Source organism: Strix aluco, chromosome 3, assembly GCF_031877795.1.
Source record: "Strix aluco isolate bStrAlu1 chromosome 3, bStrAlu1.hap1, whole genome shotgun sequence".
Taxonomy (NCBI): Eukaryota; Metazoa; Chordata; class Aves; order Strigiformes; family Strigidae; genus Strix; species Strix aluco.
In genome coordinates, this window is record NC_133933.1 from 81733760 (window position 1) to 81746325 (window position 12566).

The window sequence follows — 12566 nt, forward strand, 5'->3', positions numbered from 1 at the left end:
GGTGTTTCAGCCTTGCTGTGATGCTCTTCTGCAATGTAGTCTTGTGTTACTAACAGCCAGCACTAAATACCCTTAGATGCTGGCACTCACTGCTCAAGTGTTAAAGAACGTATAAAGATACTGAAGGCTGTTCCTGTGTTGTGAAACTGAAGCTGGAACCCCAATCACAGTAGGCAGTCAACAGATCTGTGGCTTCAATAAGTTTGGGAATAGAGTACCTTTCTACTTGGCATGAGAAGCATCAAACTAGCAAGTGAAAATTACACCATCCTACGGAGAAAGGCATGTTCACATAACCTATAATATATTATAACTTCAGTCCTAGATTAAAGTAGCTCTGTTCTACAAATACAATTAGGGACATGAAGTTATATAAGATGGCTGTAAGATCATAGACATGTTGAAGGAGAAGCTGTAGTGTTGTGCCTGTATGACCACTGGTAAAATGCAGGTGGTTGATGCTTGAATTGCAGTTCACAAGCAACACTTGAAGTCTTCTTTCTCACTAGATGCTTCTATGGCTGGAGAAGCTTTCTTAGTGCTGCCAAATGTGACATGGGAGTTACCTAACCAGATGCTCTTGAAAACAGATTCAAGAACACTAGTAACACTCTGATCCAGTGTTTTGTGATATTTGGTAACAGTACATGTTGGCTTAGACTTGATGCCACTGTTTTTTCCATTTTATATCACTGTTGAGAACATCCTACAAACTTACTGGCAAAGCTATTTGTTTCCTTTAACTAAGACCATTAGCCTCACTTATGGAAATCTGGATGTAAAAGATTGAATTGAGAAAACAGTGGTGGCTGACTGGATTATATGTAGTACTAGTGACTAGCTACACCGAATGGTTAGGTGCTCAAATAATTGCTCTTTCCCCCTCATACTTAACAAAGACGGTGCTGAATCTCTTCAGCAGTCCTATTCATGAAACCAGGGACCAAAACTGACAGAGCCCACTTGCAGCTCAGAGCTGTCTAGCTTTTCAACACAGTCTAGGTTTTCAAGAAGTTTTTGACAATGTAAAATCAATCCTAAAATTCCCTGTGCTTGTTGTATCACACTTAAAAGTTGAGTTACTCTTAGAAAGGGGGAAGAAGGGCTAAATGTATATGAAGTTTTATTATTTGGGTTTAGATACATAGAAAGTGTTCTTTTTCTTTTCTCAAATGTTCTTTTCTGAGAGAAGTTTCCTTCAGAAATCAAAGTAAATGTCCCATCTTATCCCTAAAATATGATGACACAATCTGTATTATCTGCTGTGGGGGGGAAAAAAAAAAGAATTAAGCTGAAGAGGGAAAAGCTGCATGCTTGATGTTAAAGTGTTCCTATTTCCAAACTGAGGACTTGGGAGTGTTAACCTCTGAACTTGACAGGACATCTGCGATGCACTCAGATTTCACCTCCCCTTCAGTCCTTCAAGGCTAACTAGAGACCTTAATTCTCGTGTAGTGTAGCTGCTTTTGCTTCTCTGCAATCCGCAGTAGTGGGAGGAAGATGTGGTCTTAGATTAGCTGTGCCTACACCACAGGGATCTGAGCATTGTTCCCAGCTTGTGAGTCTGCTCTGCAACTGGTCTAGGTCCCACAGGTAAGAGGATGAGATGTGGGTGTGCACCCATTGCCTGCCTGCTTTGCAACAGGGAGAAAGTCAGTACTCTCTTGTTGCGCCTTCCAGCCTGGGTGATCTAGGGACTGGGACTTCAGCACCCTGCGGAGTGTGGCTGCCTTGCAGCGTGGATGCAGTTCATGTTTGTTGCTGTTCCAGGACAGCAGCATAAATCTTACTGAAATGAGTGTTCTGTCATGGGTTCTGCACAGCACTGGGTTCAACTTTAGCTCATAAACTGAATTGTCACAGAGTGAAGAACCACAATTGATTTTTCTGCCCAGTTCTTTTTAGCGTAAAGAGCAGAAAATTGTTGAAGGTTATTGCAGGTACAGGAGGAACACTTCATAAAGTTTCTTTCTCAGAATGCACTATGCCCTGTGGTAAACGCATTCGCAAGTGCTCCATGCTAGTTTGTATAGAATATGTTTTGAAGTCCGTGCTTTTGTTTCACCTGACTCGTCAAAAGACTGCGTTATGGTCTGGCTGTCTTGGAAAGGCTAGAATGTGAGACCTAGCAGACTGCAAATGGAAGAGAGTTGGGGTGAAAACTCTGACCTCTGAAACGCGTGAGATTTTTGTGCTTGGAGTCAATAGAGCTAGGATTTCCCTTGTGATCTGTATTCCTTGACACTGAAAGCCAATGAGCCATTGATATACACGGTACATTTCCAGCTGTCGTTTTAGCGGGCATGACTCTTCGGTCACTCATTGGCATATGAACGGTATATTTCCCTTCTCCTACTGCCCACTTGTTCTGTGCGTTGGGAGTTGCTTACCTCTTTCTTTGGTGTGATTACACAATTGGACACATTAATAAAACCTCAGAATCTTTTTAATTGAAGCAGTGTTTTTATACTCATCACCCTTTGTTAGCTGCACGATTCACTGCTATTAAAAACTGTAGTAACGTGAAACAAAAGACTTCTACTAGGTTGGACCTCTGATCCGTTTAGTATTGTGTCCTAGAAAAAGCTCTGTGTCAGCTCCTTGAGAAGGAAACCTTGCAGCAGGTGTATATTTGAATTACAGAAAACAGTTTTAGATGGGACCTCAAAGTCCCTTTGCTCAAAGGCAGGATCACCTAAGCTATTCCTTTAATGTTTGTCTAACTTGTTTTTTAAAACCTCTAATGGTGGAGATCCCACAGCATCCAAGGCAATCCATTTTAGTAGAGAACATTTCTGTTCCATGGTTAGTAGGCTACAGTGGAAGAAACTAATTCAGAAATAGAAGGACAAGCATTAAAAGAACAGTGGAAAGTAATTTAAATTCAATATATTTTTATTCTTTGTAAATACAATGAGTACAACTTTTTAACTTCACAAATCAGTTAATCCACTTTGTACAGGAAAAGTTTTACTCATTCTATGATAGTCCAAGTGCTGATTTTTCTCAGTGCTAGTTCCTAATAACAAATCAAATTTTGAAAAGTACAGCAGCTATCTTTAAATGTTTTTTCTACATTTTTCATACATCAAATAAGCAGCTTATAACGGTTTTGTGTGTAAGAGGGTGTAGGCGAACAAGGCTTCAAAATTAGAACCTGGAGTTTTCTAAAAAGGCATTGGAGACTTTTGGAAATTGTTAGCATTGGATCAGTCAACAACCTTTCTTTTTTTGAAATAAAATTCCTTCCATTGATTTTTTTTTTTTAATAGTCATTTCACTTCTCTGCACATCTCATTGACAAAGAGTTTGGCCACCGTTGCCTTTGGTTTCAGCACTGTGCCAACGGGACAGCCAGCAGGTCACTGAAGCGGTCATCTCCATTGTATTTGGTTTTGCTGTTTTAGTCTTCCTTTCTTGACTTGCATCTTTTCAGGTGTGTGTGTGAATGTGAGTGTGTGTGGAAGAAGAAGGAGGGAAGGTCAGGGAGGAAGCGTATAAAGCTCTTCTGTCTTTGAGATGTTAACCAAACAAATTGTGGTGACATCCGCATCAAGGATCACCAGTTCATTTTGCAGGAAGAAGGGAGCTGCTGTCATAAGCTACTTTTTAATCAGTTCTGAAGGCCACTTCATGATGTATTATAGCAGAAGCAATGTTTTGGTAACCTGGTCTTAAACGTTGCCTATCATATTAAAAACATTTTCCCAACATAGGCTACTTTTAAAACAGTTCTGAAGGCCACATCTCATGTTACAACAGAAGCCAAGTTTGGTCACCCGGTTCCAAATACTGAACAAACTAAAGTACCTTCTTTCACATTTTGTCTCAGATCTGCCAGTTAAATGAGAGAATAGCAGAGTCTTTGTTAACTATGACTGGCATCTGAATTGCCTTCATCCTGTAGTAACAGGAATAGCAGCCAAATTCCAACCACTTTCACTTTTTCTGTAGAACAAAGCATTCTCTCCATGATCTAAATCACTCTGTTCAGAGCAGCAGAATCATATCTACTGGGGTATTTTTTGTCAATGGGTTTAAAGGCTAAACATTCCCAGGCTTATGCTTCCTGTAGATTTTGTTAGTTGAGGTTTATTCTCCATAGATAAAAGTTCTTCTCAAACTGTCCATCCTGACTGTTTATTTTAAGGTAATTTATATGTCACTGGATTTGTACATATCTGAAAGCAGTCTTGTAATTGGTACATTCCCAATGGTCTTTTTGAAAAACACTTCTTCTATTGTAGATGGACTAATCGAACGTAAAGCTGGTAAAAGCAATAAGAGTTTTCCAAAACGACAGGGTTGTGTGGGATACCTGGGAGACAGAGAGAAAAAATGTTACTGAAGTTTTTAAGTATTTTTTCAAAGAAAGTCTTTTACTTTATAGAAACCACCAATATTCAACAAATTGTGCAGATGAGTGCTACCTGTGTTAAAACCCTGTGTTTTGTACTCACATGAGCAAGAAGGTTGACCCTAAGGAAAACTCTCTTAATAGAAGTTAGCAGAATATAGACCAATGTCTCTGAGTTTTGTTAGCTTCTTTGTTTATTCCCTCAGAGCAGTAGCAATACGGAGACAGGATCCACTCTGACTTGTCCCTCATAGAACAACTATGTTCTAGATGCAGTTCAGGGACGAGCTTGACCTACAATACATACCCTGTCATTTAAAGTGAAATTTAATCCTAGCTGGATTGTCATGGTAATCATTTTGACCCCTTTTGGTTGCCATACACATTGAATACCAATTGAAATTTGGAGACAAATTTTTTTGGTTAAAGCAGCTGTTTTATCACCAGGTAATGTGTTTGTGTAATGGAATGTTTTCCATCCTTTCACCCAGCTTTTGAAGCCAACATAACATAGGCTATGTATTGTAGCTGTGCTTACACTGACTTTACACCAATGATCCTCAAACGTCTGCTTACAGTGGTCTCCCTAAAAGAAGGAGTAGGTCGTTTGGAGAAATACTCTGCTTCTCCAGTCTGCCCTCCCTTTCGTCCTGTTGAGAGAGACTCCACTGAGATCAAAGGGCTGATACTGCTGTTAACACTGTCAGGAAGGTAAATTCAAGCCTGGGGGCGAAAGGCAAGCTGAAAGCCCTATCCCACTGGAGTCAATGTGACAGTCCTGTCAGTGGACTGCACTTTTTTCCTTGTAAAAGGTTATCTCTTACAACAGATACTGTTTAGCCCAGTAGCTAAATATTTCCAGCAACGCAGAAAAGCCATGGAAAAGTTGCCATGCCTGGAATGGAAACCGTGTCTATGTAAAACCATTCCTCCCTGGCTTCTCTCTCTAACAGGCCTTGTCTCACTCCGTCTCCAGGGAACAATCTTCATGGGAAAGGCCTTCTGTAAGAACAGGAAGAGTTGCTATGCAGCTGTTACTCTTTTTGCTCTGAACTAGCCGTAACTGGATGGTATTTGCATTTTTGCTCCTGGCCCCCGGACAGGTCATTCCCTTTAGACTAAATAGAAGTGCTTCAGAGACTGCTGCCATCTAATCTCTGATACTGAGCTGACTTCTGCTAGACAGAGCTAGTAGGAGAACAGATTAAAGTTTCAGAAGGAAGAAAATAGTATAAAAGTTTCTCTTCCACTGCTCTATCTCCCACTGTGCTAGTCTCATGGATCTCCACTGCAGCTAAAGGACTTCAACATGGACGTTACAAGACGCAGCTCTGATCCTGGACCAACCAGGGCAGCTCTTGCAGATGTTAGGTGCACTCTTCAGGCTTCTCCCCAGTCCCACCACTCTGAAGTGGTCCATAGGAGGCAGCTACTGATCTGTTCACAACCAGCGGTTCTAGAGTGTGGGGTTGTACTCTGCATAGTACATTTTGTGCATTCCTGGGCTCACCCCTGTATACTTCATGGGACAACAGCTACAGCTTTTACAGCAGGTTTTAAAAAGTTCTGTATCCCATGGGACTTATCCTGAATGAGACAAGGGAGAATATTTTCTTCCCAAACAATGATTCGCATCACTCTGCTGCAGCACCAAAATGGGATTCACAAGTTCTGAGGTTTTAATTTCAACCTGAGAACAGACTCAAGGTAGTGTCTTGGAAGAGCCATTTAACTTCCTTGTGTCCCAATTTCTGTGTCTGCAAAATGGGGGAAATGATATGGGGATTGGAGATCTTGGGTGAAAAGCACTCATACAGCTGTGTGATGTGAGGTTTTGAGCATCACTATTAGCAGTATTTAATGGAATAAAATGTAGAGGGAAATGTAGCCTTCTGAACTGCAAAGTGTTCCACAGCAGGTATCACTTCCCAGGGGAAGATCTCACCTTTTAGTGATTTTCCATTTGTCTGAATAAATTGAGGTGCTGGAGCACATCCAAAGCAACGAAACTGGTGAAGGGTCTAGAGCACAAGTCTTGTGAGGAGTGGCTGAGGGAAGTGGGGTTGTTTAGTCTGGAGAAAAGGAGGCTCAGGGGAGACCTTATTGCTCTCTACAGCTGCCTGAAAGGAGGCTGTAGCGAGGAAAGGAGGCTGTAGTGAGGTGGGTGTCGGTCTCTTTTCCCAGGTAGCAAGTGATAGGATGAGAGGAAATGGCCTCGAGTTGTGCCAGTGGAGGTTTCGATGGGATATCAGGAAAAATTTCTTCACCAAAAGGGCTGTCAAGCATTGGAACAGGCTGCCCCGGGAAGTGGTTGAGTCACCATCCCTGGAGGTATTTAAAGGACTGGTAGATGTGGCACTTAGGGACATGGTTTAGTGGTGGACTTGGCAGTGTTAGGTTAATGGTTGGACTCGATGATTTTAGGGTTTTTTTCCAACCTATTTGATGATTCTGTTTCATCAGGGAATGCCAAATCCCAGCAGGCTGACAGCCAATGTATACTTGCTGTAACAGCCTGGTCCCCATTTCAGTCAGTGGAAATGTCACCTTCACTACAGTGAGAGCAGGATTTTACCCCTACACCTGCGAGAAGTATTGAGCAAAGACACCACTCACCTGGTGTGAATGTAGCTGTTCAGAGTGAGCTGGGCTTCATCTTGAAGGGCTGCTATGGCGGCAGCATTTCGGAAACTCCTCAGTTCGGAACCACTGTGTGTAGGCACTGGAAAGCATATCAGTTACTAGTTCAGCTTGACTCTTGGATGGGTCAAAACAGTTCAGCTACTGCTATCAATGGAAATTAAACATTCCCATTAGTTCCCCAGCACTCCACTGTCAGCCTTTCAAAATGCAACACTGACTATTGGAATTCAATTCCGAGAAACCTGTTGGATGATACAAAGCTATGTCTGGTTCAAAACATAATTTTTGCTTTAAGGTAGCAACCTCATAGTTATCAGGTGAGACGAGCAAGAGATTCTTTCTGCTTACCAGCTTTAAAAGTGACAATGCATTTGAGACAGGCAAATTCGGTAGCATCTAGCCGAAGTTGTCTAAATCTAGCCACAACCTCCTGTAAAGCCTGTATTTCTGAAATAATTTTATTCAGCTTCTGAGAATCTGTATTGTCACCATTCATGCCTAAAACAGAAACAGATGAAATAAATAATATTAAACGCATTTGCTTTATTTTATATTGATTTCTGACAAAATCCTCTGTATCAATATCCACTCTATTGTCACACTTGTCTATCTGGTTCCATGTAAACTGACTATATTGTATGAAAGTTAATATAAAATCTTCTCTTGGATGATAACAAACACAGTAATTTGCATTTAAATGACAATGCAAGCAGTCATGAATACAACAAAACAACATTATTTGCATTTAAATATAGATTTATAAATGACAGGTATGCTCTATTGTTCAGTAGGAATTTGTTATTCTTTACATGTTGTTCTTTTTTTCAGTAATGTATTTTTATGGTAATTTTTCTAACAAAGTCATTAAATTGTGCAATTCTTACCAGATACAGCCAGTAGAGTGTTAGCATCAACTGGAATGGCCCATTGTGCTATTCCTAGAACAAACAGTTCTCTCCAAGCATCTTCCAAAAGCATCAGCTGTCATACAATAGATGTACAATATAACATAGTGTATAATTTATAGATTTATAAACAATTTAAATATGTAAATTTCTGTTATTTTAAAAACTACTTTAAATGCCTGTCATGGTATTTTCCCCACAGCATTCGTTAGCTCTTCTCTTAGCTTTTTGAGAAGGTGTCTAGAAATAAGTCTATGCATTGTAGAAAAGCACTGAGGGTTGACTCACTGTGCACCATGTTGTGGACCAAAAGGGAGGAGAAAGAGAAAGGAGAGTGAGAACTCCCACCCCAGAGAGCTTGTTCACCACAGGAACACTCGCCTGTTTCTCAGCACAGGGTGGGCTCTCTCTTCCTCCCCATCGGCACATAGAGCTGTCTTAGGACAAGTTGGACGAGTGCTCTCCTATTGCTCTCTAGGGATTACCATCCTTTCCCTCAGGAAGGCAGGATTTGTGAAGAAAAGCCTGGACAATGTCCTGAAACTACATCACTCTGTAGGGAGCGCTGCTTTAGAGCACATGTGTATCTTTTAACTCCTTCCTTACTAAGCAAGTCTTTAGCTCTTTCAAGCACAGCATCTAGACACACATATGGTTTCTCAGTGTCAACTGTTTTCCTGCTTTTTGCTTAAAATGACTCAGAAATTCCAGGCCCTAAGAGCTGTTTCAGAGAACTGAGTATCCAAGCACCTACGCTGACAGCATTGCTAGTTCTCTGCAATTTTTGTATGTTGCCTGGCTGTATGGAGGATGCGTTTTTCTCTGTTTGGAGGCAATGCCTTTGATTTCCGTGGAGAGGCAGTGGTGCATCTGAAGAGGAAACAAGACTCCTGGTAATGCAGACTGGCAAAGCCAGAACAGACATGTCTAGTCTTGAGGGCATCTATGGCCTGTGGGCCAGACCAACTCTTAAGAGAGGGTTTGGCGGGACCCCAGTTCAGCTGAAGTTCAGGGCCTAAAGGAGATGCTGTGGTGTGTACACATTGCTGGGACCTCATGTGTCTCAGTAGAGTGGGAGAGATTTGGAGGGGTGGGAACTGTAGTGGACTCAGGAGGTATCATCTGGTGGCTCCATGCAGTGAAAACAGATTGCCCAAAACGCATGCAGCAAAAACCACCAAACCACAAGCGTTAATACTGCTGTGATCCATGAAAGCATCAGCAGCTTAGCTTCTTAGGAAAATAGGAAGGAGGGTATTTTAAGTCTATAAGAGTCTGTAAGGAAGAACAAAGCAAAAAAATATGTTGTACCACATGAATTATTATTTCCTTGGAATCAGATATGTGAAAGTAATAGATGATACAGAAAGCATACAGTAAAACTGAATCCTTTATCTATGTGCTAACTCTTAACAGTATTATGAGTTTTAAACCACCCTGTTCTGATCAGAATGGGAGGAAGAGCTCTCTGAACCTCTGCTCTCAGCTTGGCACTGTAGGCTTATGCCCATTTTGTGCCTTTATGTGCCATATGCTTTGCAGAACTTCTACAAGGAGATCCTAAGGAAATTCTGACAGAAAAGTATTTCTGTCTCTGTTTGCATACAATTACTGTTTGAAATAATTAAATTGGATTTTATAGTACTGGAAGCTGCCCAGGTTATTGTATGAAATGAGGGGGGGGGGGGGGGTGTCTAGGTGCGGTGCCTGTCTCAGCTCTGTTCTGAGAGCTGCTGAACCTGCTTGTAAGTCTCCTAACTGCTGCAGCCTGCGAACCCAGCCCCTCCTCCAGATAATCCTGCCTGATGGGTGTGCAGGTTTCTTTATGACATAGGAAATGATTCACCAGCCTTTCATTTGCTTTTGTAAAACTTTTTTTGTCATTCATTCATGCAGATACAATGGTAATGAACGGTGGTTCCTGGATGATATCTATTTCATATGTTCTTTTCCACTAAGTCTTTAAAGTCAGAAGACTTTAGAAATAAGAGACTATTCCAATAGCTGAATCTTTCTTCATGCCTATGCATAAGTCTGTAAAACCACCAATTAAAATAATTCATGATGAAGTCATGCTCAGCCCTCCTTCTTCAAAGAAGCAAGAAATACCAGGCTTCCTGAAGGACTGGTTTTTGCTTCTTAATCAACCCCATCCTGTAAGTACAACCTTTTGTTGGTGACCTGCATTGGACCAACCTGTCTTACAGACAAGCTGGGCAAGTGTGCAGGCCAGCAGAACTTGAAGCATGGCATTTTTGTTGTGTGGCTTCCAATCCACAATGGGATTAGCTGTATGGAGCTGGGGAAGGGACACAGCCTCTGTTTTGCTGAGGCTAGTGACACAGCAATCCTCAGACTTGTGTTTTGGCAGCAAATTGGTTGCTACTTATTTCCTTGCCTTCGAGATGAAACTGTCACAAAGTGCTGCAATCACAATGCACCTGCCTTTTCGGAAGAGCACAAACAAAAGCAAAATCCAGGAAGAGGTTTTTTGACTCTCCTCAGGCAGATGTCAGGGATACAAAAAGAAAGAGAAATGCAGACATTTACAGCCAGGCCATTGTCAAATTACATAACGCAATGGCACTATTATAAAAATGAACTGCCTGATTATTTACGAAATAAAGTGATGAAAATCAGAGTTATTTATTCTCCAGCTCTCCTGAATATGACAGGGGAATCATGCAGAGAGAGGCCCAGGTCCAAGCTTTAGAGCTGAGCAGCTGTCTTTTGAGGAAGCTGGTTGACAATGAGGTACAGCAACTCAAGGTGATGTTAAGGAAAGGCTGGGATTTTAATATGTAATTAACTAACATCAGTCCCTGATGTGAAAGTGAAAGATGCAGTGGATTATTTAAAGATAACGGCAACACTCTGGTATCTATGATAGATAAGCAGGCCTTGCTGTTTGAGACATGGTTGGTCATGTGCAATGGAGACTTCCCTTGCTCCCAGATCCTGCTGACTCCACCTCTGCACACTAACAGAGATGACCTTGTGGGAAATGCATTGGTATTATGTCAAAAAAAGCTTTCACCTAAGGAACATCCTGTGAGCATCACTGGTCTAGAGATGGACCCAGCCTCTTCCCATGTGCTGAGGCTGCTGCTGAAGTGGCACGCTCGCTGCTTGTCCTTGATATTTGGGCCTGTTTCTTTGGTTGCTTGGTATGACAGACCCAGTGCTCCACAGGAGTAGTGGCAGCAGAAGACATCAGAGAGCAGCATGCTGCACTGGGACTGCTGTCTTCCTAACGGTATGTGTAACCTCCCGGGCCCTATCTCATTGCTCCCCTCATGCTCACTGCATAGCAGTACTGCTGCCAGAGCTGAGCAGTGTCCCCCTTAGTCTAATTTCACAGCAAGGATTTGAAAACATGAGTCTGGTGCTAGAAAAGGAACATGTCAATGTACCTTAGCTTTATATCACATTGTGACCGTCATGATTTACCTTTAGGTAGAAAACACTATCAGTTTCCTAAGAAGCTCTTTTCTTTCAGTTCAAAATATGTATTTGCATATCAACTGCAACACTTGCAACATGCATCCATGGAAAGGAACTAGTTCCTCTGATGACTGCTACGTAACATCTAAGGCACAACGTTTCTAGTTACCATTTGGGGAAATTAGCTCAATCATATCAAAGTATTAGATGTCTTTTATGATTGGAGCTTTGCATAGATTTCCTCCCTTCCATTTTATAATTATCTGATTAGGTTTTTTTTTAAATTAGTGCATTATACAAAGCACACTGAGTCTTCATCAAGAATCAAGTCATTAAGAAATTGCTTCAGCTCGTATGGTTCACATATGATTTACTTGAGGCAAAGGCAAATTGTCATAGAGGAAAACAAGACAAATTAGAGTAGATTTTAATTAATGGTGAAAAATATTGAGGGCTGGCCAAATTCTGCTTCCACCATGTTGATGTAATTGTAAGTTCACTGAAGTCAACATGAATAAAGAAAAAATGTTGGCTGTGTAAAAAGAGAGGAGAGGAGAGGAGAGGAGAGGAGAGGAGAGGAGAGGAGAGGAGAGGAGAGGAGAGGAGAGGAGAGGAGAGGAGAGGAGAGGAGAGGAGAGGAGAGGAGAGGAGAGGAGAGGAGAGGAGAGGAGAGGAGAGGAGAGGAGAGGAGAGGAGAGGAGAGGAGAGGAGAGGAGAGGAGAGGAGAGGAGAGGAGAGGGGAGGGGAGGGGAGGGGAGGGGAGAGGAGAGGAGGGGAAGGGAGGGGAGGTCTTCAGAAATCACCTCTGTCATATCTTGAGGCTATATGCTTAACTAAGCACTTCTCATCCCAAAATAGCAAGGTAAGATGCTGTTCCCTGTTTTATGGGGAGAAAGCTGTCCCACAAGCAGAGAAGCAGTTTTGGCACGCTGAGCTTGGTCTGGAGTCTGGTGACTTTTCCTCTAGAACTCATCCTCCACTTTATATTAGATCTTTTTCTGGCTTGATTTTCACTTGCTTTGTGAAATAAAAGTTGCAGGAAAGCAGTCTCCAAATCAATGCCTGGTTTTCAGGGACAGACCAAAACTGCACTGAACTTCAGAACTGCTGAAGTCCATTATGGATTTAAAGGTCTAGGTCTGAAGGTTCAGGACCCAGTCTGAGCTCTGAGCCTTCTTTAACAGGCAGGCCAGGCTGATGCCACTCCCACTGCACGT

At 41.9% G+C, this 12566-nt stretch overlaps 1 protein-coding gene across 1 annotated transcript in view; it reads right to left on the bottom strand.

The window, feature by feature from the left end:
* Window positions 1-2147: 2147 nt before the first annotated feature.
* NR2E1 (nuclear receptor subfamily 2 group E member 1) overlaps window positions 2148-12566 on the bottom strand; it is a 68255-nt gene continuing 57836 nt past the window's right edge. The window contains exons 7-10 of the mRNA XM_074820554.1: window positions 7885-7981; window positions 7349-7498; window positions 6974-7079; window positions 2148-4318 (exon numbers count right to left, since the gene is read on the bottom strand). Coding sequence (XP_074676655.1) covers window positions 4156-4318; window positions 6974-7079; window positions 7349-7498; window positions 7885-7981 — 516 coding nt within the window. The 3' untranslated portion in view covers window positions 2148-4155. The remainder of the gene's footprint in view (window positions 4319-6973; window positions 7080-7348; window positions 7499-7884; window positions 7982-12566) is intronic.